General features: G+C 35.8%; 2 protein-coding genes and 1 long non-coding RNA gene across 4 annotated transcripts; 2 read left to right on the forward strand and 1 right to left on the reverse strand.

The window, feature by feature from the left end:
* The first annotated feature begins 3,294 nt into the window (after positions 1-3,294).
* On the forward strand, positions 3,295-5,150 carry LOC132295791 (adenylate isopentenyltransferase 5, chloroplastic). Its single transcript, XM_059794076.1, has 2 exons — positions 3,295-3,652; positions 3,795-5,150. Exon 2 carries the CDS (start codon positions 3,800-3,802, stop codon positions 4,790-4,792), a length of 993 nt encoding a protein of 330 aa, XP_059650059.1. The 5' UTR covers positions 3,295-3,652; positions 3,795-3,799; the 3' UTR covers positions 4,793-5,150.
* Positions 5,151-6,255: 1,105 nt separating this feature from the next.
* LOC132295801 (DUF21 domain-containing protein At1g47330-like) lies at positions 6,256-8,794 on the reverse strand. Its single transcript, XM_059794084.1, has 3 exons — positions 8,450-8,794; positions 7,870-7,946; positions 6,256-7,757 (listed from the first exon to the last, which is right to left on the reverse strand). Exons 1-3 carry the CDS (start codon positions 8,625-8,627, stop codon positions 7,710-7,712), a joined length of 303 nt encoding a protein of 100 aa, XP_059650067.1. The 5' UTR covers positions 8,628-8,794; the 3' UTR covers positions 6,256-7,709.
* Positions 8,474-9,141, forward strand: LOC132295811 (uncharacterized). Of its 2 annotated transcripts, none has more exons than XR_009478561.1 (2): positions 8,474-8,611; positions 8,792-9,141. It is a non-coding gene; the product is annotated as an uncharacterized LOC132295811 (long non-coding RNA). The 2 variants fall into 2 exon arrangements; XR_009478562.1 differs by having other exon boundaries at positions 8,582-8,716.
* Positions 9,142-21,255: the final 12,114 nt, after the last annotated feature.

The following is a 21,255-nucleotide window of genomic DNA, read 5'->3' on the forward strand; positions in this document are numbered from 1 at the left end:
TATAAGATCATCAGCAAAGATAAGGTGAGTGGGCTTTAGCTGTTTACATTTCCAATGAAATTTGAATGGTATGTGTCTGTTGTGAATTTGTTCAAGATTAGAGAGAACACCTGCATAACAAGGACAAAAAGAAATGGTGATAAGGGGTTACCTTATTTCAACCCCTTGACACTGTTAAAAAAGCCATTGAATTCACCACTTATAGATATAGTAAATAATGGTGTGGTGACACAAGTTTGGATCCAGTTGAGATGACGGTAGGCATGAGTTTGTTTGCAAGGAGCTTTGATATACATTTGTATGTAGTTGAACAACATGAAATTGGTCTAAAGTCACTGATAGTAGAAGGGTTTGGGACTTTAGGGACAAGTGAGATATAGGTTGAGTTAACCTTTCTAAGTAACTTCCCAATTATGAAAAACTGCCTAATTGCCCTTGTGATATCATGTCCAATGATTGCCCAAGACTTTTTGAAGAATTGAGCATTATAACCATCAGGCCCTGGTGCCTTGTCACAGCTAAGAGAGAACATACAGTGCCTGATCTTAGCATCAGTAGGTATGGAGCATAATGATTTAGTGAAAAATGTAAGCATAGAAGGCTATATAAAATATTGTAAGTGCTCCAGTCTTGTGCAGGTGTGTGGATTCATCCCAAGACATTCATGAAAGTAAGAGACAATTTCATTTTTAATAGTTGCTTTAGTATCTAACAGAGTACCATTGGAAGAAGAAATGAAGGCAACTTTGTTCCTGTTACATCTTAAAGCTATGGATTTATAGAATCCCCCCTTGAGCCATTGAACTCTTGACTTCTGCCTACAGTTTTGTTCCTCAGTGAGCTTGAGTGATGTGTAGGTGTCAAGTAGTTACTTCTCTTGGGCCCTCAATGCCAGGTTGTCAGGTGCAGAATCAAGGGCCAATTGGCAGCTAGAAAGAGCTGTTTTAGGACTCTAGACCTAATTCTGTAAAGTGCTAAGGGATCTTACAAACTTAGATTTCAATGGTTGTTTGGGGTTCTTTAGCTTAGATACCACTTAGAACATTTGGTGACCTTCAATATAACTGCTCTAGTGGGATTGCACCAGAAGAAGGAAATCATCATGATCACTCCAGCTGTTAAAGTATCAAAATGGAACTCTTCTCTAAGGCTTAAGGTTGCCAAGATTAACTATCATGGGACTGTGATCTAAAATGCCTGGAGTGAGGAAGTTGCAGTGGGATAAAGGAAATATGTGGTTCCAAGAGTCATTAATGAGCACTCTATCTAATTTCCTTGCTATATTAGTGATCCCAGGACTTTTATTGGACCAGGAGTGAAATACCCTTAAGAAATGAAGATCTTCAAGGTTTGTAGTGTGGAGGCAATTCCTGAAATCCATCATAGGCTTAGATATTTTCCTATTGCCACTATGATCCTCAAATGGAGATTTGATGATGTTAAAATCCCCCCTAGGATCCAAGGAGATGTAGAGATGGTGGATGACTGCTTAACAATATCATTCCATAGAAATTCCCTCTCTGTGGCTTCATTAGCAGTATAAACAAAAAATATGTAGAAGGTGGATCTGTAGCTTAGGATAGTGGCATGACAGTGCATAGACTATCTTGAACACTGCAGGATTTGAAGATCAACTGCTCTTGGGTTCCACATAACCCATATTCTTCCCAAGGGTGAGTAGCTGTAGTTGTGTGCAAGCATCCAATTCCTGGCAATAAATTTGTGAACTCTACTTACATTGGCTGACTTGACTTTTGTCTCAATGATGGCAGCAATGTCTGCTCTATTCTAAAAAAAAAAAAAAGAAATTTGACTTCCTCTTGTTTCAGAGTGTTATTCAAGCCTCTCATATTCCAAATTGCAATTGCTACCATTTGATGGGTTTGGAAGGTCTACCTTTTGGGAATATATTCCCTTTGAGATGAATGAGTTTCCTAGGTTGCCTCTTCTTAGTTGAGCTATCTTTCTTAGCCTTGCCTTTGCCCAAGACAGCAGATAAGCTGATGGTTGATTCAGTTTTGGACAGACTAATGTAGTCATCCTCAACAGGTGGTAGGGGTTGATTAAGTAATGTGAAATTCAAAGGGGATGATGCTTCTTCAGTAATGGAGTTTGGTATGAAATCAGGGTTTAAGTTTGTAGGGTTGTAAGATACCTCAAATCTACTTTTAGGTTATCAGTAGGTTTGAAGTAATGGGTAATAATATTCTGGCCAGGTTGGAGGCAATAGTGGTATGGGAAGAGGAGGACTGGTCATTGGTTGTGGAGTGGCAAGTTTTGGCCGAAAGACCAAAACATCTGCATGTGTAGTATATCACAGGCCTGTTTAAGTATTCAACAATGACATTTGTAGTCTTCCCCGAACTTTGGTGCAACTTGAGTACAGTAGGTAGGTCAGATGAGGCATTAATCTCAACACAGACCTTAGCAAATCTTGTTTTTTGCTTCTTTTCAATGATGGGGTCAGCAAAGAGGGGTACTCCAACAAAGGCATTAATATATATATCATGATCAATAACATTATATAATTTTCAGGAAATGTATGTATATGTAATGGTATACGGAACATGTAGCAAGTTGTTTTTGGCGCTATTTGGACACATTTATTTATGAATGGGTTAAAGTGCATTTAATAACCCTCTATCACTTAAAAAAAAAAAAAAAAAAAAAAAAAAAAAAAAAAAAAATCTAAATTTACAAATAAAACTTTTTTTTCCCCTTAAAGCCGGCTTCACAACACGCAAACCATTCAAGTCAGGAGTGCACGTGTATCGGTCTCATAACACACACACCATTCAAGTCAGGAGTATGATTCAAAAATGAAATCTCAATGACTTACCTCTCATATTTCAACCTTAGATTTTTAGAATTTTTAATATTAACATTTTAATTTTATCAAATACAACCCTAGTCTATCCTATATTAGCGGTTCAAAAAGGTCATGCATTAAATAATGTGCCAGTACATAGTTGGGTTTTGATGAATTATATGGGACCAAAATTAATCATTCATTATTTGGTGCAGTAGTTGTAAAGGTTTTGACTCAAGGCAACGTAGTGCAAGTTGCAATTAAGGTCAAAGGATAAGTTTGTTTAATTTACCGAAAAAGAAAAAGAAAAAAATAATAAAAAATAAAAGATAAGTTTGTTCCAGTTTAATTTCTACCTCCATTACCCCCCACCGAACAAAGCATCAAGCTAGGTGTCCCGTGCCCGCATTTCAACTCGTCCTACCGAAATCTGTGAAACCACTGCTGATGGAATCTTCTTCCCACTATAAATACCAAGCCACCCTAATGGCTTCTCTAAGTGATTGAGCTTCACTAATAATGTATACCTCTCTCTAGTCATAGTCGTATATATTCAAAACAAATCCTCATTCTCGCCACATAATGTGTGTGTATATATATATATTGAAGAGATAAATATTTTTACATATATCTTGTGTGGTGCTCATACAAGGAAGGAAACATAGTAGCAGCTTCTCATATACATACACCATTAATTTCCCACTTCATATATATATATTCATTACAGCTTTTCATTCCCCACTTTTCAAAGCTTTCTTCTATCTCTCCCACCTCTACAGATATCAAGATTGTAGAAGATTCCTCATCAATTTTTTTTCTTCAGCTCACGCTCCGCGTAAAAAGGTACAGTGGTCCTAGATGATACATGTTGCATGTGATGAATTTTGTGTATGACATAACTCTATTTGTGTATATATACATATATATGTATATGTATCTATATGTGTATTTGACATGCATGTGTATGTATCTTTGATTATTGCAGCTGCCATGAGGCTTTCATTCTCAGCAGCCTGCAAACAACCACAGCCCCTTGTAAATTTTCCGGGTGGACTAATCAACATGGAACCCTTCCTTCCGCGACGTCGGAAAGACAAGGTTGTGGTGGTCATGGGAGCTACCGGTACCGGAAAATCAAGACTTTCCATTGACCTAGCCACCCAGTTTCCGGCAGAGATCATAAATTCGGACAAAATGCAAGTTTACAAAGGGCTTGACATTGTCACCAACAAAGTCACTGAAGAGGAGTGTTGCGGAGTCCCCCACCACTTATTAGGGTTTGTAGATCCTAATGAGGACTTCTCATCCGTCGATTTTCGACACCATGCATCACTAGCCGTTGAATCCATAATCAGACGTGGCCGGCTCCCCATCATCGCCGGCGGGTCCAATTCGTACATCAAATCCCTAATCAACCACGATATCAAATTCCAATCAAGCAGATATGATATTTGCTACCTTTGGATTGACGTGTCGTTGCCTGTCCTCCACTCGTTCGTATCCGGACGAGTTGATCGGATGGTGGAGGCAGGTTTGGTGGACGAGGTTCGGAGTGTTTTCGACCCCCAAGCCGACTACACACGTGGAATTAGGCAAGCCATTGGAGTTCCGGAAATGGATCGGGTCTTTCGAGCCGAATCTGCAGCATCGAATGATATGAGTCGGACTAGGCTTCTTGAACTAGCCGTTGATGAAATCAAAGCCAACACTTGCAAATTAGCTTCCCGCCAATTCCAGAACATCGTGAGGCTTCGAAACCACCTCGATCAACGACACATGCATTGCCTTGATGCCACCGACGCATTAATAAAGCGCGGGAACGAGGCCGAGGAAGCTTGGGAGAAGCTGGTGGCGGCACCAAGCGCCATGATCGTCCGCCGATTCCTCTACGAAGACGATTTCATGGCCGCCATCGCCGCCGCTGCCCCTCCGACTTCTATCATCGGAGCACCCACCGTCGCGGTGGCCGCTGCAACTCACTAAAGAGAATAATATCATTTCCAACCCAAGTGTGCCACGTGGAATGTACCTTTTGTGCCTTTGTTTGTTTTTTTTTTTCTTCTTCCTTTGCTCTTAAGGTTGGTTATAAGTAACAAAGCAGGAAGGGGTTGCTGTCAGGTGGAGAAGTACACCGAAAGCGTGTCGGCCGTACAGTCTTGGGAGCATTTTAGAGATCCGTGCTGGGTGGCTGCTACAATTCTATGTGCACGAGCCTACTTTTGTTACTGTGTGGAATCATACGTTGGTTTATGTGGACCCCATATATGAATATAGTCCAATAAAAAGTATTGGCTCCACTTGTGTGGACCCCACGACCTTTGGGAGTGGCATTTTTGGTTTAGTGGGGTGCCCATCTTTTTACATGAGCATCTTCTGAGATTTTTTTTTTTTACCTTTTTTTTTTAAAAAATTTTGCAGTATATATTCTGAGATTGACAACTCTAGATATATATATATATATATGAGTTTAAAGATTTGTTGGCCAACGTTTTTATTTTATATTTTTATTGTGAAATTAGACTAATTAGTATAAAATAAAAAATAAGTGATGAAAGCATGTGTTTTTTAAAAATTATATTATTTTGAAATTTTAAGAATTTAGAATTAAGTGACAAGTGAAGTCTCGTGACTCGAAATTTTATTTTGTAATTCTTATCTTTGTAACTAATATTCAAATTGCATTATTTAATGTGTTTATAATTAAATGTTCAATTGAGTTATCAAATCAAAAAAAAAAACTTAAATATGAAAATTTGAAATATATATATATATATATATATATATATATATATATATGGGTAAAGTACAATGACACCCTTTTTTAGAATTTTTGATCCAAACAAGCCCTTAATGTGTTGGAAAAGACAAAATTGCCCATCACTATTTAATTCATTTTTAATGTAAATTATCAAAATTTATGGAAAGTCATTTTTTTCCCTTAGTATATACAATAAATACACACTATTACTGCCACTTCTTGTAGAGAGATTTTAAGCCGGTGGATGTAGGACGTCGGCGGCGGTAGTGGTTGTGTTGGTTTATGGCATAGTGAAGGCATATATATATATATATAGACACACACACTCATATACTACGTATATAATAGAGTTTTCGAGTAACTTTAGAGAGGGAGGGAGGAAGTTAGTACAGAGAGAGAAAGAAGTTAGTATTGATTGAACCAATATGTGAAGCCGGTGGGTAGAAGTCGGCGGTGGCGGTGGCAGTGGCAGTGGTGGTGGTGGTGGTTTATGGCATGGTGGCGCTGGGTAGTGGGGATAGCCAGAAAGATGAGGACGGCTCACGCTCCACGCGCCAAGATTTGTCTCTGCGGATAGATTTAACGAGCGTACACTTGACCCTGGCCACATGCTTGGAGCTCCCTTCACGTCGCCGAAACACCTTCCTCTTCCAATAAAACCCAGTACAAACGAGAAGTCGAAAAGCCCATTAAAGCATCGTTCCATCAGCGTTCGTTTCTGCAACGTTAACATCACCAAAAATTGGAATCAGCGATTCCAGAACCAAAATCACGACTTGCTGCCGCAACTCTCCTCATCCATGCAAGCTTCAAGGAAAAAAAATCCGTTGTTGCCCAAGGTTCAGTCCGGCCTTAATTCGCTGGTAAATTAAATCTCTTCTAGGTTCAGTCCGCTCCTCGTCGTTTCAGTTGTTGCTCTGGTGAATATACATAAATGGTGGGTGGTTTTGGGGATGGAGACAATTTAGGGGCGGAGAGGGCTAGAGATTTGGTGGTGGGTTCGAGGGAGAGGCAGTGGCAGCTTGTTTGGATTAAGGTTTGAGAGGGGAAAGAGAAGAGGAGAGAGAGGAGAGAGGAGAAAGAAAATTTGGGTTTTTCAAATGGGTTGTACCCGGTAACCCATTTATATTTTTTTTTTGTTCGTAAATCATTTATACATATTTAATCTAATGGTATTTAAGTAATAAAAAAAGGTTGTATTATTTAATTAAATTAATAATTTAATATGTCAAAGAGTAATAAAATTAAGGTAAATTACACTCAAACCCCTTGAGGTTAGGTCATTTTATACCTATATGAACATTTTGGTTTTAATTTTTAGTTATATTTGAAAGAGTGATTTAATGTTTCAGTTACTTTTAGGTGTAAAATGACTATAAAACCCTTTTGATTTTGTACTTATTTTATTTTCATATATAAAATTACTTAACTACCCTAACAGACCCATCTGAGATGACCAAAATGTCTCCAAAACACAAACTGAATCCTATTGCCAGAGTTTATTGGTGGAATGAGCTGCTCGGCGGGAAGCTAGAAATGTCGGCACTGATGACGCTGAAATTTAAGGAACAGCAGCCAAGGAATGAACCAGTAAGAGGTGGGTTTGTTCCGCAGAGGCGAGCGGTGATGGTTAGCTGCTGGCAATCACCAAATTGGGGTGGGTTTGTTCCGGCGTTAGTGATGATGGATGACGTGATTGCAAGGCAACATGGAACGGCGAGAACAGGAGGCTATGACCATGAGTGGACGGTTAACGTGTCCGGCAAACTTACCGGCAGAATTGTCTTCACAGGTTAGCATGGAGTGCACGCCGGCGAAGTGGGTCTATGGTGATGATGGACAGCAAGTTCGAAGCGACGGAGATGGCTGGTGGTTGATGGGCCGGCGATGGTGAAGATGATGGCATGGTTTTGAGTCTTGACGGCGACAGATTGAGCAGCTCAACATGGACGACGATACGGAATAGCAGTGGGAACACTCCGTCCAAACTCTCTCCATCGTCACAACCATCTTGCAGCCTGAAAAACTTACCAGCGGGCTACGGAAATGTCTTCAACGGTGAGCATGGAGTGCACGGCGGCGAAATGGGTCTAGTGATGATGGACGGTAGTTCGAAACGAAGGTGTGTCTGTTACTCTATCTCTATTCCGTCCATGGAGTCACAAGCTTGTCCAAGAATATGGGAAGAGACTACAGGCACGAAGAAAAGAGAGTAAAAAAAATATATATATATCAGAATTAATTAAATAAGAGTAACATAAACAGCAACAACCATTAATCATTTAAATGCATTTCCACACACCTCCATTGCTAAAGCGTTGCCAATCAAGAATGTGCATAGCAAAAGATGTTGATTCTTTACCACCAGAAATATTTTAGCTGCCAAAAAATAGATAATTTTAAACACAATTAAGGGCCTCTTTGCCAATTAAAACTACTGAGACAACACCACACACACAAACACACATTTCTCTTCCCATTTAGTCTGGTTGAATTCAACTTCCAACCCATGAATATTAATTACCCAATTCATACAACAACCGTGTGAGCCGGAATTGATTCCGAACTCAGAGAGTGAAAATAAGGAGATTATGGTCCACAAAAAGTTTGCGAAATTTCCTAATACATCATAGCTGCTTCAATGGGCTATAGCTAGCTCTTAAATTGATCACCGACCAACAATATTTGAAATTCTCAAATAATATTAGCATCTAATGAAAAATAATACAAAACCCAAATTGAAAACAGCATAATCCCCATTTGCCCAGAAACAAAATTGCATAATTCTTGTATAATTATCAGAAATTTGAGAGCAATAGTAGTGTAGTGGGTAGATTTATTATATATATGCATATAAGTATATATATAGAGAGAGAGTGTACAAGCGTGGAAGCGATCTTGGGGACGGCCTGACTTGATGAGGACTTCGAGGTCGACGAGGCCGAGAGACATGAGGCCAAGAGTGAGACCAGCCATGAGACCAGCGAAGATCACAAGTCCTATGATTATCAGCACATACAACGCGAACATAGTCCCACAGCACGGTGCGTTCGCTGCCATCTCTAAAACTTATATCTCTCTCTCTAAAACTCTGTCTCTCTATATCCTCCTCAAGATTTTGCAGTCGTAAGGGAAGGAAAGGGAAGAAGGTGTATCTGTTACTCTATCTTTTTTTTTTCCTTTTTTTTTTATAATTTTATATATATATATTTTCCCTTTCCCAGGTCGGCAGAATAGCTGATGATGAAGACGGCAGAACAGACTAGAGCGGCGACGGCAGCGATGAAGGGGCGGTGGTGGCCGATGCAGGAGGTGTAGCGGTTGCTGTAATAGCCGAGGACGGGATATGTATTTATATAGGGGCTTTTTTGTCATTTAAGATTACAGATATTTTGTATTAAACAATTGAGGGTAAGATGGTCAATTTACATGTATCAGAAGTGTAAAAGAAAGTTAGGGTGTAAGTGAAAGTTAAAACTAAAATTTTCATCTACCTGAAATATGACCCAACCTCAAGGAGTGTTGATGTAATTTACCCTAAAATTAATTCACTGTCTTTGTCAATTTTATCAAATCTAAAGATATCATTGTCCAAAATTATGCCATCTTGTATATGTCTATCTTTATAACAAACGTCATAGGTGTCATTGGACTTTACTCTATATATTTTTAGGACAATATTTGCCTACTCACTAATTAATAGGAAGTTCATACTTACCCCTATGTGGTGTAAAATTAGAGAAACATGTGTCCCTATAATATAAAATAATAAAAATTAAAAGATTTGAGAGGTTATTCAGATTAAACCTATATTATCTAAATCTAAATCTATTATCCCCTCTCTCATGCTACTTTGGTTTTCTCTTTTTGTCTTGAGAGGGAGTGTGAATGAGAAGGGGATTCTGTCGACAAAAATATATTTTAAACTAAAATTTTTCAATAAAATAATATTACAAAATAAAAACAAAGCGGTGGATGATGAATAGAAAAAATAACTTGTATAGTTATAGTTATAGAAAAAATAACTCTGTATAACTATAAATATAAATATAATGATACATAAATATTTGCTTTTTTCAAAAGAAAAAGAAGAAAAGAAATAAGTAATAATAATCTATATTGCAATCAATAAATTATCTATTAAACTAAGTGAACCAGATTTTATTTAATTGAGTGCACTTTAGATTAAAAAAGTTGATAAGTATATATAAAGATTACACATGAAAGATATAACTCAAAACTTTCAATATTAGCATATTAGGCTTCAATAGAGTAGTTTGAGAGGGAAAGAGAGAGTTAAATTATTATTTGATTTACTTCTTTTTTAGTTGACTCGAGAAATATTTAATTTTTTTAATTTTTATTATTTTTTATAAGGACATTTGTCAAAGTATTTTTACGACACATCAAGATAAGTACGAATTTTCTTATTAGTAGTTAGTCGGCAAGCATTGTTGTTTTATGAATATTGTTGTCACCTTGATAACGTGTTTCAATCACCATTCAATCATAGCCAAACAATCCTTGTACGGCCTGGTATGTGGGACTCTACTAGAACGTGGATGTGCTAATCTGATGGACGTTTGATGTGGAATTCGCGGTGGTGATTGAAATGTTTGAGCTACCGGTTGTTTCTTCATGTGTTTGTGAAACGACGATGTGATGAGAATCAAAGATAAAGGGCAACAGAATGGGAAGCAGAACCGGTTGTATTGGTGGGACCCAACCAGAAACCATTGTCGTCTTCGTGCCACATGATTCCAACAATATAATACTATGATGATAAAGTCTCTGTGAACTTAACAAAATAATAAAATAAATTAAAATATACACTCTCTAAGCACTCATCACCACCTCTTCAAAAGGCTTCTAGGCCCACAAGAAGAAACAAATTGTGTTTTAGTCTTTAAGTAATTATAGAGAATTTAATTAACAAACTAATGGTCATATCAAACTTTGATAAAAGTAGCTGAATCTTGGCTTTGCATCCCATATTAAAAAGGTGAAATGATTTATATGCTTTCATGTGTATCCAACTACATGTACTTAAAATATTATTTTTTTTTATTTATTTATTTTTGGAATAAATTTAAGTAAAACTAGGTAAGGCTTGTCCTAATATCCTAATATGATATCAACACCGCCCCTCAAATTTGTAAAGCATTTTCCACGCACCGCCTCCTTCCACCTCACACCATATAAAATGACATGGTAGCCTTTTACTTTGTCAAAAAGACCTAATTAACTTCGAAATTATACATAAAAAGAACAAAATACACCATTTGCAATGCTTTATATATTGACAAATGTATGTTTGTGTGTGTAATATATATTCCTTCGTCTTTCTCCATTTATCTCCATATTCATTCTCTCTCTAATTTATAGAGAATCCACCAAGACCATTACACCAAAATGCTCCATTCACAGTACTTTCAAAAACCTAGCCCACACACCAAATTGCTCCATTCGCAATTCTCCAAAAACCCTAGCCCACGTACACAATGAAGCATACTTTTCATAAGTTAAAAAACATAACAAATTTCTAATGTTTCTTTCTTAGAGCCTGTTTGGAATTACTTCTCTATCATTAAAAAGTGTTTTCATTTTAAAAAACTGCGGTGAGATGCGTTTGGTAACAAAAATAAGTATGTTGTAGAGGTTTCATCAAAAAAACGCGTTCACTTGAAACTACAAATCGTAGCTTTTAGAATTGTCTTTTAAGTGTAAGTAGATTTTTTTATGATAATTATATTGTTTTAGACAATTTAATCCCTCTTTACTTTTTATAAATACAATTTTGTCCCTAGTGTTAAAAAAATATACAAATATTATGCAAACCAATTTGTGTTGTCTAAAACCTGAAACTTGCTAGTATTGGTGTTATTGTACCCTTTCCTTTAAGAAACATATATAGTAGAAATTTAGTACTCTTCCTTTTAAGAAACCTATATATTAGAAATTCAAGTTATATTAGAAGTTTAGTTTAGTAGGAGTTTAGTTCCATAATCATCCAATTTTTATCATTTATCCAAAATCTATATTTATATTATTTCTTGTCCATATATCAGCATGTTTTTTTAGATCAACTTCTTAAATTGGGTAATTTTTACTTTTGATTAAAAGAAAGAAGAGAGAAGAGAAGGAGATCCAATAAAAGGGGAAGAGAAATAGGATTCTCTCTCCTCCAACATATATACATATATGTATATACAAAATTGTTGGCCTAAGGATTTTATCTAAAGGTCAATCTTATGTTTTGATGATTACAAACCATTAATGATATTTAAGTACTAATGTTTTCATTGAGTGATATATAGTTGATCAATATTCAATCCTCAATGTTGAGCTAGAAGATCCATTCCAAGCATTACAAATACTCAAGCTATGGATTCAAGGAAGCCTTAAAAGTTGCAAGAGATCAAAGGCATATTCAATCAAAGAAAAACTCGAACTTCAAAGATCACACAAAGCATTTCAAAGAAAGAAAGCAAGTCTTCATCAAGCCTAAACGATCATGGTCAAAGAATGAAGAAAATGGTAGATAGGATGGTGAGAGCTTAAGATTCAATGTCAAAGTATATTTGAATATTTTTTGAAGCTCAAAATTATAGGACCATGCATATCATATATCATTCATATGCTCCTATGACTATTAGCAATAGACTAGGAACTTCATTTATATATATTGTCGTATGAAATCTTTGCTAAGAAAGAGTTAGTTCAAGTTTGATAAGCTTTGAAAGAACTCATTTTTAAGCTAGAAATTCTAGGACCATGCACATTAATCATTATATTTATTTTGGTCTCTAAAAAGAAAAAGAAAAGGCATTGAATTAATTTTTCATCTTTAAAGCCTTTGTTGCCAAAATTTGGTAAATAACTCTTGGACACAATACACTTGAAATTTATCATCTTCATATGTCTCAAGACTCTTAGAAATAGGCCTTGAACTTAATTGAATCATTCATCAAAGTTCTAGGTGCTAGAAAGATGGATATCTCAAAAGAAGCTATTTTCAGCTTAGAAAATTTCAGACCAGCCTGCACTAAAACTGCTATAACTATTTGTGTAGTTGGAATTTTTACACAAGGCCAGTGGCATTGGAAAGCTGACTTCGAGCCCTTGAGTTTAGACTCAAATTTCACCTAAATTGGATTAAAAATGACTGAGATATGAGCTTCACAAAATACCTGATTCTGCTCTGCGAAAATTCTGACCAGGTTGCACTTAAACAGCTATAACTTTTTCTATGGTTGTAATTTTTGAGCAAGGCCGGTGGCTTTAGATAGCTGACTTCAAGAAAATAAATTTAGACTCAAATTTCACCTCATTTGGAGTTTCATGGACTAAGTTATGTCTATTTGAAGTCATGCACTTTTTTCTGTCCAATTTAGCAGTAGCCTTCATGAAGCAAGAGTAGCCTCTATAAGAAATAGAGCCAGCTCTCTCAAAGACTAGAGAAGGCTCTACAAAATTAGAGACGGCTCAGGAAAGTAGAGAAGGCTCAATGAAAAACTAGAGAGGGCTCTACCAAAAAGTAGAGAAGGCTCTACGAAAGTAGAGAAGGCTCTAAAAATCTAGAGAAGGCTCCACTTTTCCATTGAGCCGTCTCCTTTTCAGAGAAAGAGCCTGCTCCACTTTTCTAATGGAGCCGCCTCCATTTGAAATTGAGCCGCCTCCACTTTTGCAAAGAGCCGGCTCCTTTGAGGGTTTTGAATTACAACGGCATTTTTTCTGCATTTAATTCCTCTAACCACTTCTAACAGCTATATTGAGCTACGAATTTCTATATATATACAGAGGGCTTGTCTACAAAAATACACCATTTTTAAGAGACATTAAATTACATTGTAATCAGAGCTTTTGTTCTCAATCTTCTCTTTATCTCTCTTATTTCACTCTTATTCTATCTTGAGAGATTCCAGAAAAGATTAACAGGGCTTTTGCTCTTTTTTTAATCTTCAAAGAGTTTTTGCTCTATTATACTACTTGAGAGAGCATTCAAGAACATTCATTCAAGTGCATCAAAGAGAGCTTTTGGCTCTATCTTTATACAGAGCTTTTGTTCTGGTTTTACTCACTCATAGAGCCTCTGTTTAGACATCAATCTTCATCTCATATAGAAGCTTCCATAGCTGAACCAGAGTGAACTTCAGAGAGTATTTAGTAAGCCTTTGCTGAACTTTTGTTCTAGTATTTCATCAGAGCTTTTGTTCTGCATTTTCCTTATCATCTCTCATACATTTCATACTTAGAGTTTGAGCTTCACTTGATTTCATATATACTCTATTGTGAGGTTTGATTTGTATCAGTTCTTGAGAGGATTTCTTGTACTACAAATTCTATCTACAAATCTGCTGTAAGCCTAAAAGGAAGAGTTTCTCGTAGCAAAGAAATTATAAGGGCTGGTGTGGCCTATGTAAAACTAAGAGAGGTAGTCTCTTAGCAAGGATACTGTAAAGGGTTGGTGTGACCCAAAAGGAAGCCTAGGAGAAGGGTGTTCTCCTAGCAAGAAAGAGAAGCAAGGTCTTGCTTCAATTGAAGGTTTGCTCTCCACTATTAAGGAGAAGCTCTAAGGAATTTGGGAAGTCTCAAGAGGGATCTTGAGCCGAGGAGTAGGAGTTTCCGAACCTCGCAAAAATCGCTGTGTTGTTGTTTGCAATCTCTCTTCCCTTATCTCATTTACAATTGTGCTAAATTGATTACTTTCATATCTTGTTTATTGCATAATTGGTTATACTGTTGATTAGAAATTGTATTTCAATAATTTACGAAAATTGGCCATTGACTCTATTCACCCCCCCTCTAGAGTCAATTCTTGAGTAACAATTGGTATCAGAGCCTAAACTCTATTAAAGGACTTAACCGTCTTAGAGCACGATCATGGCCAACAATGGTAGTATGACACTCTTAGAAGGTTATCCCATTGATAAACCTCCTTGTTTTGATGGAAATGATTATATCTATTGGAAAATTAGAATGAGGGCATTTTTAAAAAGTATTGATTATGATGTGTGGAAAGTTATAGAAAATGGTGGTCATATCCCAACTAAAGTTCTTGAAGGAAATAAAATTCCTAAGTCGAAAGGGGAATGGGATGAAAATGATCATAGATTAATACAGTGTAATACTTTAGCCATATGCCATCTTTATTGTGCATTAAGCAAAAATGAGTTCAATAAGATTATCTTTTGTAAAACGGCTAAAGAAATTTGGAACTCACTTGAATTAGCCTATGGAGGATCAATTAATGGTGAGGAATCATATATGCCTATGTTTATTGAAAAAGATGCTTTTTCCATCATAAATGAAAATGAATTAGTTAGTGAGATGTATTCTAGTTCTACTAACATTACTAATCATTTGAATTTTCTTAGTAGAACTTATTCTTCTTTCTATAGTGAAGTAAATAAAGCAACTCAAAAGAAGAGTATTGCTCTTCAAGCTTCTAGCAAAGAAGCAAGTGACGTTAAAGAGTTGGACAAACTTTGTCTCATGGCCGATGAAGATGAGGTAAATTCCAATCATGAATTTTTTGATATAGAAGCCTCTTATAATGAACTAGTTGATGCACATAATGAATTACTTGATGCGTTTAAAGAGTTACATGGTGTGCTAGATAAAATGACTGTGAAATGTTCTTCTCTTAAAAAGGAAAATCACAATCTCTCTCAAAGACATGAAAAAGTCCAAATGGAAAATGATTCTTTAAAAATGAAAAACCATTATCTTGTGCAAGAATTACAAAAGATCCAACTTGAAAATGAATCCTTGAAAAAGGAAAAGGATAATGTACTATCTATAGAGCGACCATCAATTGATTGCGTTTCCGAGTATAATTTTTCAAAGGAAATCATTGATGATCAAAATGGCACTCTAGCAAAGACAACCAAAGGAAAAGAGAACTTAAGTTCTATACTTGGAAATCAAAGAGTTGTCTATTTCAAAAATGAGATAAGACATGATCCTCATACTAAAGATGCATGCTTGTTGAGAAGAAGAAAGCCTTTGTATGATCACTTTGTCAAAAGTAGTACCCATTCCTTTAAATGCAATTATTGTAAGAGGCTAAGACACACAATTCATGATTGTCCATTTAGAAAGAAGTTGAGGTCAAAGAAGGTTTGGGTTCCAAAAGGAACTTATGTTCCATTACCTAACTTATATGGACCTAAGAAAATTTGGGTACCAAAAGAAGAATATGCAACCCTTTCTTATAGGGTTACTTGATGGCATCAATCAAGGATTATAAATGATACATCTATTTGAGAAACAACTTTCAAGCTAATGAAGTTAGTACCATGGATAAATAATTTATTTCTCATTAATATGCTCTTATATGAAGTATTCAATCATGAAATTCTAAGTATGACACTCTTAATATGCTACTTATTCCTAATAGATGTAAAAATGTCTATGTTTTGATATTTTGCATAAAAGTTTTTTTTATATATGAGTTATGAACATGCTAACATGAAATGATTTTCTATCTTTCAAATGATCTTTAGATTAACTATGCCCAATCTTTGTGATGGATTTATTGGAAGATATGCCCTTAAATGAAAGCATACATTATCAAATGTAGACCGTCAATTCTATTTCATGTGAACCTTATCAAATGTATTAAAGTAGCAATGTATAAAAAGTCATCTATATGCTTTTGTGATCTTAAATGTTTTATCTACTTATTTGTGTCACTTCCATGCATACAGTAAATGAGGTTGTTCAACTTGAGGAACAAATCTCATTGGAAGAGCCATCTTATTAAAATGAAGAATGAGAATGTATATTGCTTTCCTAAGGGTTGGAAGTGTGTTGTCTATACAAAGGCTGTTATAGCAAATTGAAAGGGTAAGCCTCAAAGTAAAAAGAAAACCCTAGAAAAGAAAGCTAAATGAGAGTGTCTCGAGAGGCCATATGAACACATGATTTCCTGAGTTCTTAATCAAGAATGAAAGCTGAATACATTCTCAGAAATCAGTGAGCAAATGTAAAATACATTGAAGTGATGATGGATGCTTAATAAACTGAAAATCTAGTGCAAAAGGTGTCTGGAAGGACTTAAATTTGCTGGAATCACTATCTTAGCTTGAAGAAGGTTTAAATAAGCTCTTATATCGTGTTTACATCTGCAGGAGGTGCTCACTTGAATAAAGTTGAGCTGAAGTAAGTTTTTCATATCCCTAACCCTCATTTAAGCTTATTTTCTGGTTCAGCCTCTGATTTATGAAAGGAAGTGTTAATATCTTGTTGTGATTCATCTGCCAATCATTCTAGCAAGTGTCTGTGGTTGAATAGAGACTAGTGAAGTTCAGAAGTTACATCAAAACTGACCAACTTGAAGTTTGGCCTAGTAAACCTAAGCTGTTAAGGTTTAAGGCCTGAAAATCTGGGATTCAAACTATGAAAATTGTTTACCATGCTTATCTTGATGTAATTACTATCTGAGCAAGTGTATTTACATGAAATATATCTAAGAGGTTCGAATTCAATGCAGTGGTGTAGTGATTTTACAGCTTTGTCCCTGAGTGCAGAGTTTCTACAGAAACTGGTCTATAACAGATTTTGAGGCTGAAATTAAATTATGAAATGAATTGCTTAACCTCTGAGCTTTTGTGAGAAGATGAACCAACAAACTGTAGCAGAGCCAGCTCCATTCAGAGTAGAGCCGTCTCTTTGAAGAAAAAGAGCCGTCTCTACACAAGGCAGAGCAGTCTCCACAGATGATATCAAATTGCTTACTCTCGGGATCTCCTCTGCAGACAATTGAGCCTGCTCAACAAAAAGGAAGAGCCGGCTCCAAATTTTTTTTTAGCTGTCTCCAAAAATATAAAGAGCCGTCTCCAAGTAAAATTCAAGAGCCGGCTCCAAGATAATTAAATAGCCGGCTCCTATTTTTGGCCAAATTCAAGCTCTCGGCATCTCCCTGCAGCATGTAAGAGCCGGCTCCAAAATTCCTAAGAGCCGGCTCCAAGATCCTTTACAGAGCTGACTCCAAATTTTCTATGAGCCGGCTCTCACATCTGTTGTCTACATGTTTTTAAAGTCTCGGCATCTTCCATTTGAGCATCTTCCATTTGAGGCATTCTATGCTGAATATTCCAGAGACACCTCAAGGCAGCCATCACTTGTGATTTGGGCATTGTGTTCTAAGCATAAGCGGAGCAGGCTCTATCCAATGTTGAGCCGCCTCTAATGGAACAATAGAGCAGGCTCCTTATAAAACAAGAGCAGGCTCTAAGAATTTATAGAGCCGGCTCTATACAACATAAGAGCCAGCTCCCATGATGGTTATAAGCATCAGTCTCTCAGCATCTCAAGAAGAGCACAAGAGTAGGCTCCAATAATGCTATGTGCCGGCTCCATCTTTGTTGTTATATTAGTCTCGGCATTTTCTATATTGAGCATTTCAGTTGAAACTTCCAGAGACATGAACTAAGAACTCTACGACTACTTCATGTTGATTGGGCATCTTCATAAGTAAGCTCTCTTCATCACAATTCTCTTTAAAGTTCATGTAACTCTTGCTTTCTAAATGATTTTTAGTAATTAATTTCTAGTAATTAATTTCTAAACTCATCACCTTTAATTCATCATTCCATGAGACCCTTGATTGCAATGTAGCCTTTTTCTTTCACATGTAAAAGACTTATTCTAGCAAGAATTGCTTAGTCTATGGTCTGCAAATTCAAAATTTATGCACAAATTATCATTTGTCCTTTAATTAATCTATTGATCCATTATATATAGATCAAATCTTAGAGATATATTGCACAAATGTTGTTATCAAACCCCATTTGTTTTGAAGTTATCTTTGAATAAATTTTCAATATGTGTTGTCTATGGTTCAATTTGACAAAATACTTCAAGATTCTACTGGATTTCCACTTTTAGGCTGAATTTATCCATTTCAATCTTTAAATCTTGTTACATAAAATTTTGTGTTAGGGTTTTCAAGTATAAATTTGTCCTAGCACTCAAATTGATTGAATGTGAAATTTAAACTAGATTGATTCATTGTTTCAACATCCTTTTAAGTACCTCTGTTAATCTTCAGTCAAAACTAATTTGAGTCTTGAAATTATCATTGTATGATAATTGGATTTTTTTTTTTTTGGGAGAATTCTTTCTGTAATTTCAGTTTAAACTCTAAAAATATCCATGGCTTCTATAGATGTAAAGTGAAAATTTGCTTCAAATTTCTTCTTATTTGTTTAAATCTTTCAAGTTTCTTATACTCTACTACTTGAAAATATGGCAAGAAACTAGATTATCCTCCCACCTTTTTGAGATGACAAAGGGGGAGAAAGATGTGTAATTCATTATGCTTGTTATGCTTATGCGTATATTGCTTTTCACTTATTTTAGATGCATGTTGAAAGGGGGAGTCTTACACACTTTAATGTCTAATATATTTGTTGTAAAATCAAGCATGCTATGATATTCAAAATATGCATATTAATAGGGGGAGCATTCTTTCAAATGTAACTCCACTTTGACAATAAATACATCAATGTTTTGTCATCATCAAAAAGGGGGAGATTGTTGGCCTAAGGATTTTATCTAAAGGTCAATCTTATGTTTTGATGATTACAAACCATTAATGATGTTTAAGTACTAATGTTTTCATTGAGTGATATATAGTTGATCAATATTCAATCCTCAATGTTGAGCTAGAAGATCCATTCCAAGCATTACAAATACTCAAGCTATGGATTCAAGGAAGCCTTAAAAGTTGCAAGAGATCAAAGGCATATTCAATCAAAGAAAAACTCGAACTTCAAAGATCACACAAAGCATTTCAAAGAAAGAAAGCAAGTCTTCATCAAGCCTAAACGATCATGGTCAAAGAATGAAGAAAATGGTAGATAGGATGGTGAGAGCTTAAGATTCAATGTCAAAGTATATTTGAATATTTTTTGAAGCTCAAAATTATAGGACCATGCATATCATATATCATTCATATGCTCCTATGACTATTAGCAATAGACTAGGAACTTCATTTATATATATTGTCGTATGAAATCTTTGCTAAGAAAGAGTTAGTTCAAGTTTGATAAGCTTTGAAAGAACTCATTTTTTAAGCTAGAAATTCTAGGACCATGCACATTAATCATTATATTTATTTTGGTCTCTAAAAAGAAAAAGAAAAGGCATTGAATTAATTTTTCATCTTTAAAGCCTTTGTTGCCAAAATTTGGTAAATAACTCTTGGACACAATGCACTTGAAATTTATCATCTTCATATGTCTCAAGACTCTTAGAAATAGGCCTTGAACTTAATTGAATCATTCATCAAAGTCCTAGGTGCTAGAAAGATGGATATCTCAAAAGAAGCTATTTTCAGCTTAGAAAAGTTCAGACCAGCCTGCACTAAAACTGCTATAACTATTTGTGTAGTTGGAATTTTTACACAAGGCCAGTGGCATTGGAAAGCTGACTTCGAGCCCTTGAGTTTAGACTCAAATTTCACCTAAATTGGATTAAAAATGACTGAGATATGAGCTTCACAAAATACCTGATTCTGCTCTGCGAAAATTCTGACCAGGTTGCACTTAAACAGCCATAACTTTTTCTATGGTTGGAATTTTTGAGCAAGGCCAGTGGCTTTAGATAGCTGACTTCAAGAAAATAAATTTAGACTCAAATTTCACCTCATTTGGAGTTTCATGGACTAAGTTATGTCTATTTGAAGTCATGCACTTTTTTCTGTCCAATTTAGCAGCAACCTTCATGAAACAAGAGCAGCCTCTATAAGAAATAGAGCTAGCTCTCTCAAAGACTAGAGAAGGCTCTACAAAATTAGAGACGGCTCAGGAAAGTAGAGAAGGCTCAATGAAAAACTAGAGAGGGCTCTACCAAAAAGTAGAGAAGGCTCTACGAAAGTAGAGAAGGCTCTAAAAATCTAGAGAAGGCTCCACTTTTCCATTGAGCTGTCTCCTTTTCAGAAAAAGAGCCTGCTCCACTTTTCTAATGGAGCCGCCTCCATTTGAAATTGAGCCGCCTCCACTTTTGCAAAGAGCTGGCTCCTTTGAGGGTTTTGAATTACAACGGCATTTTTTCTGCATTTAATTCCTCTAACCACTTCTAACAGCTATATTGAGCTACGAATTTCTATATATATACAGAGGGCTTGTCTACAAAAATACACCATTTTTAAGAGACATTAAATTACATTGCAATCAGAGCTTTTGTTCTCAATCTTCTCTTCATCTCTCTTATTTCACTCTTATTCTATCTTGAGAGATTCCAGAAAAGATTAACAGGGCTTTTGCTCTTATTTTAATCTTCAAAGAGTTTTTGCTCTATTATACTACTTGAGAGAGCATTCAAGAACATTCATTCAAGTGCATCAAAGAGAGCTTTTGGCTCTATCTTTATACAGAGCTTTTGTTCTGGTTTTACTCACTCATAGAGCCTCTGTTTAGACATCAATCTTCATCTCATATAGAAGCTTCCATAGCTGAACCAGAGTGAACTTCAGAGAGTATTTAGTAAGCCTTTGCTGAACTTTTGTTCTAGTATTTCATCAGAGCTTTTGTTCTGCATTTTCCTTATCATCTCTCATACATTTCATACTTAGAGTTTGAGCTTCACTTGATTTCATATATACTCTATTGTGAGGTTTGATTTGTATCAGTTCTTGAGAGGATTTCTTGTACTACATATTCTATCTACAAATCTGCTG

This window comes from Cornus florida, unplaced genomic scaffold, assembly GCF_030987335.1.
Source record: "Cornus florida cultivar Cherokee Brave unplaced genomic scaffold, ASM3098733v1 CherokeeBrave_3.0.0_Hap2_Chr01, whole genome shotgun sequence".
In the NCBI taxonomy this organism is placed as follows: domain Eukaryota; kingdom Viridiplantae; phylum Streptophyta; class Magnoliopsida; order Cornales; family Cornaceae; genus Cornus; species Cornus florida.

Excerpts from the sequence above, each read along its gene's own strand:
- LOC132295801 (XM_059794084.1), bottom strand. The coding sequence starts at position 8,627 with ATGGCAGCGAACGCACCGTGCTGTGGGACTATGTTCGCGTTGTATGTG. Across the intron at positions 7,947-8,449 it reads CCAAGATCGCTTCCACGCTT|CTAAAATATTTCTGGTGGTA; the intron begins GTACACTCTCTC and ends ATTTTTTGGCAG. Across the intron at positions 7,758-7,869 it reads GCAACGCTTTAGCAATGGAG|TCTCTTCCCATATTCTTGGA; the intron begins GTGTGTGGAAAT and ends TCGTGCCTGTAG.
- LOC132295791 (XM_059794076.1), top strand. The coding sequence starts at position 3,800 with ATGAGGCTTTCATTCTCAGCAGCCTGCAAACAACCACAGCCCCTTGTA.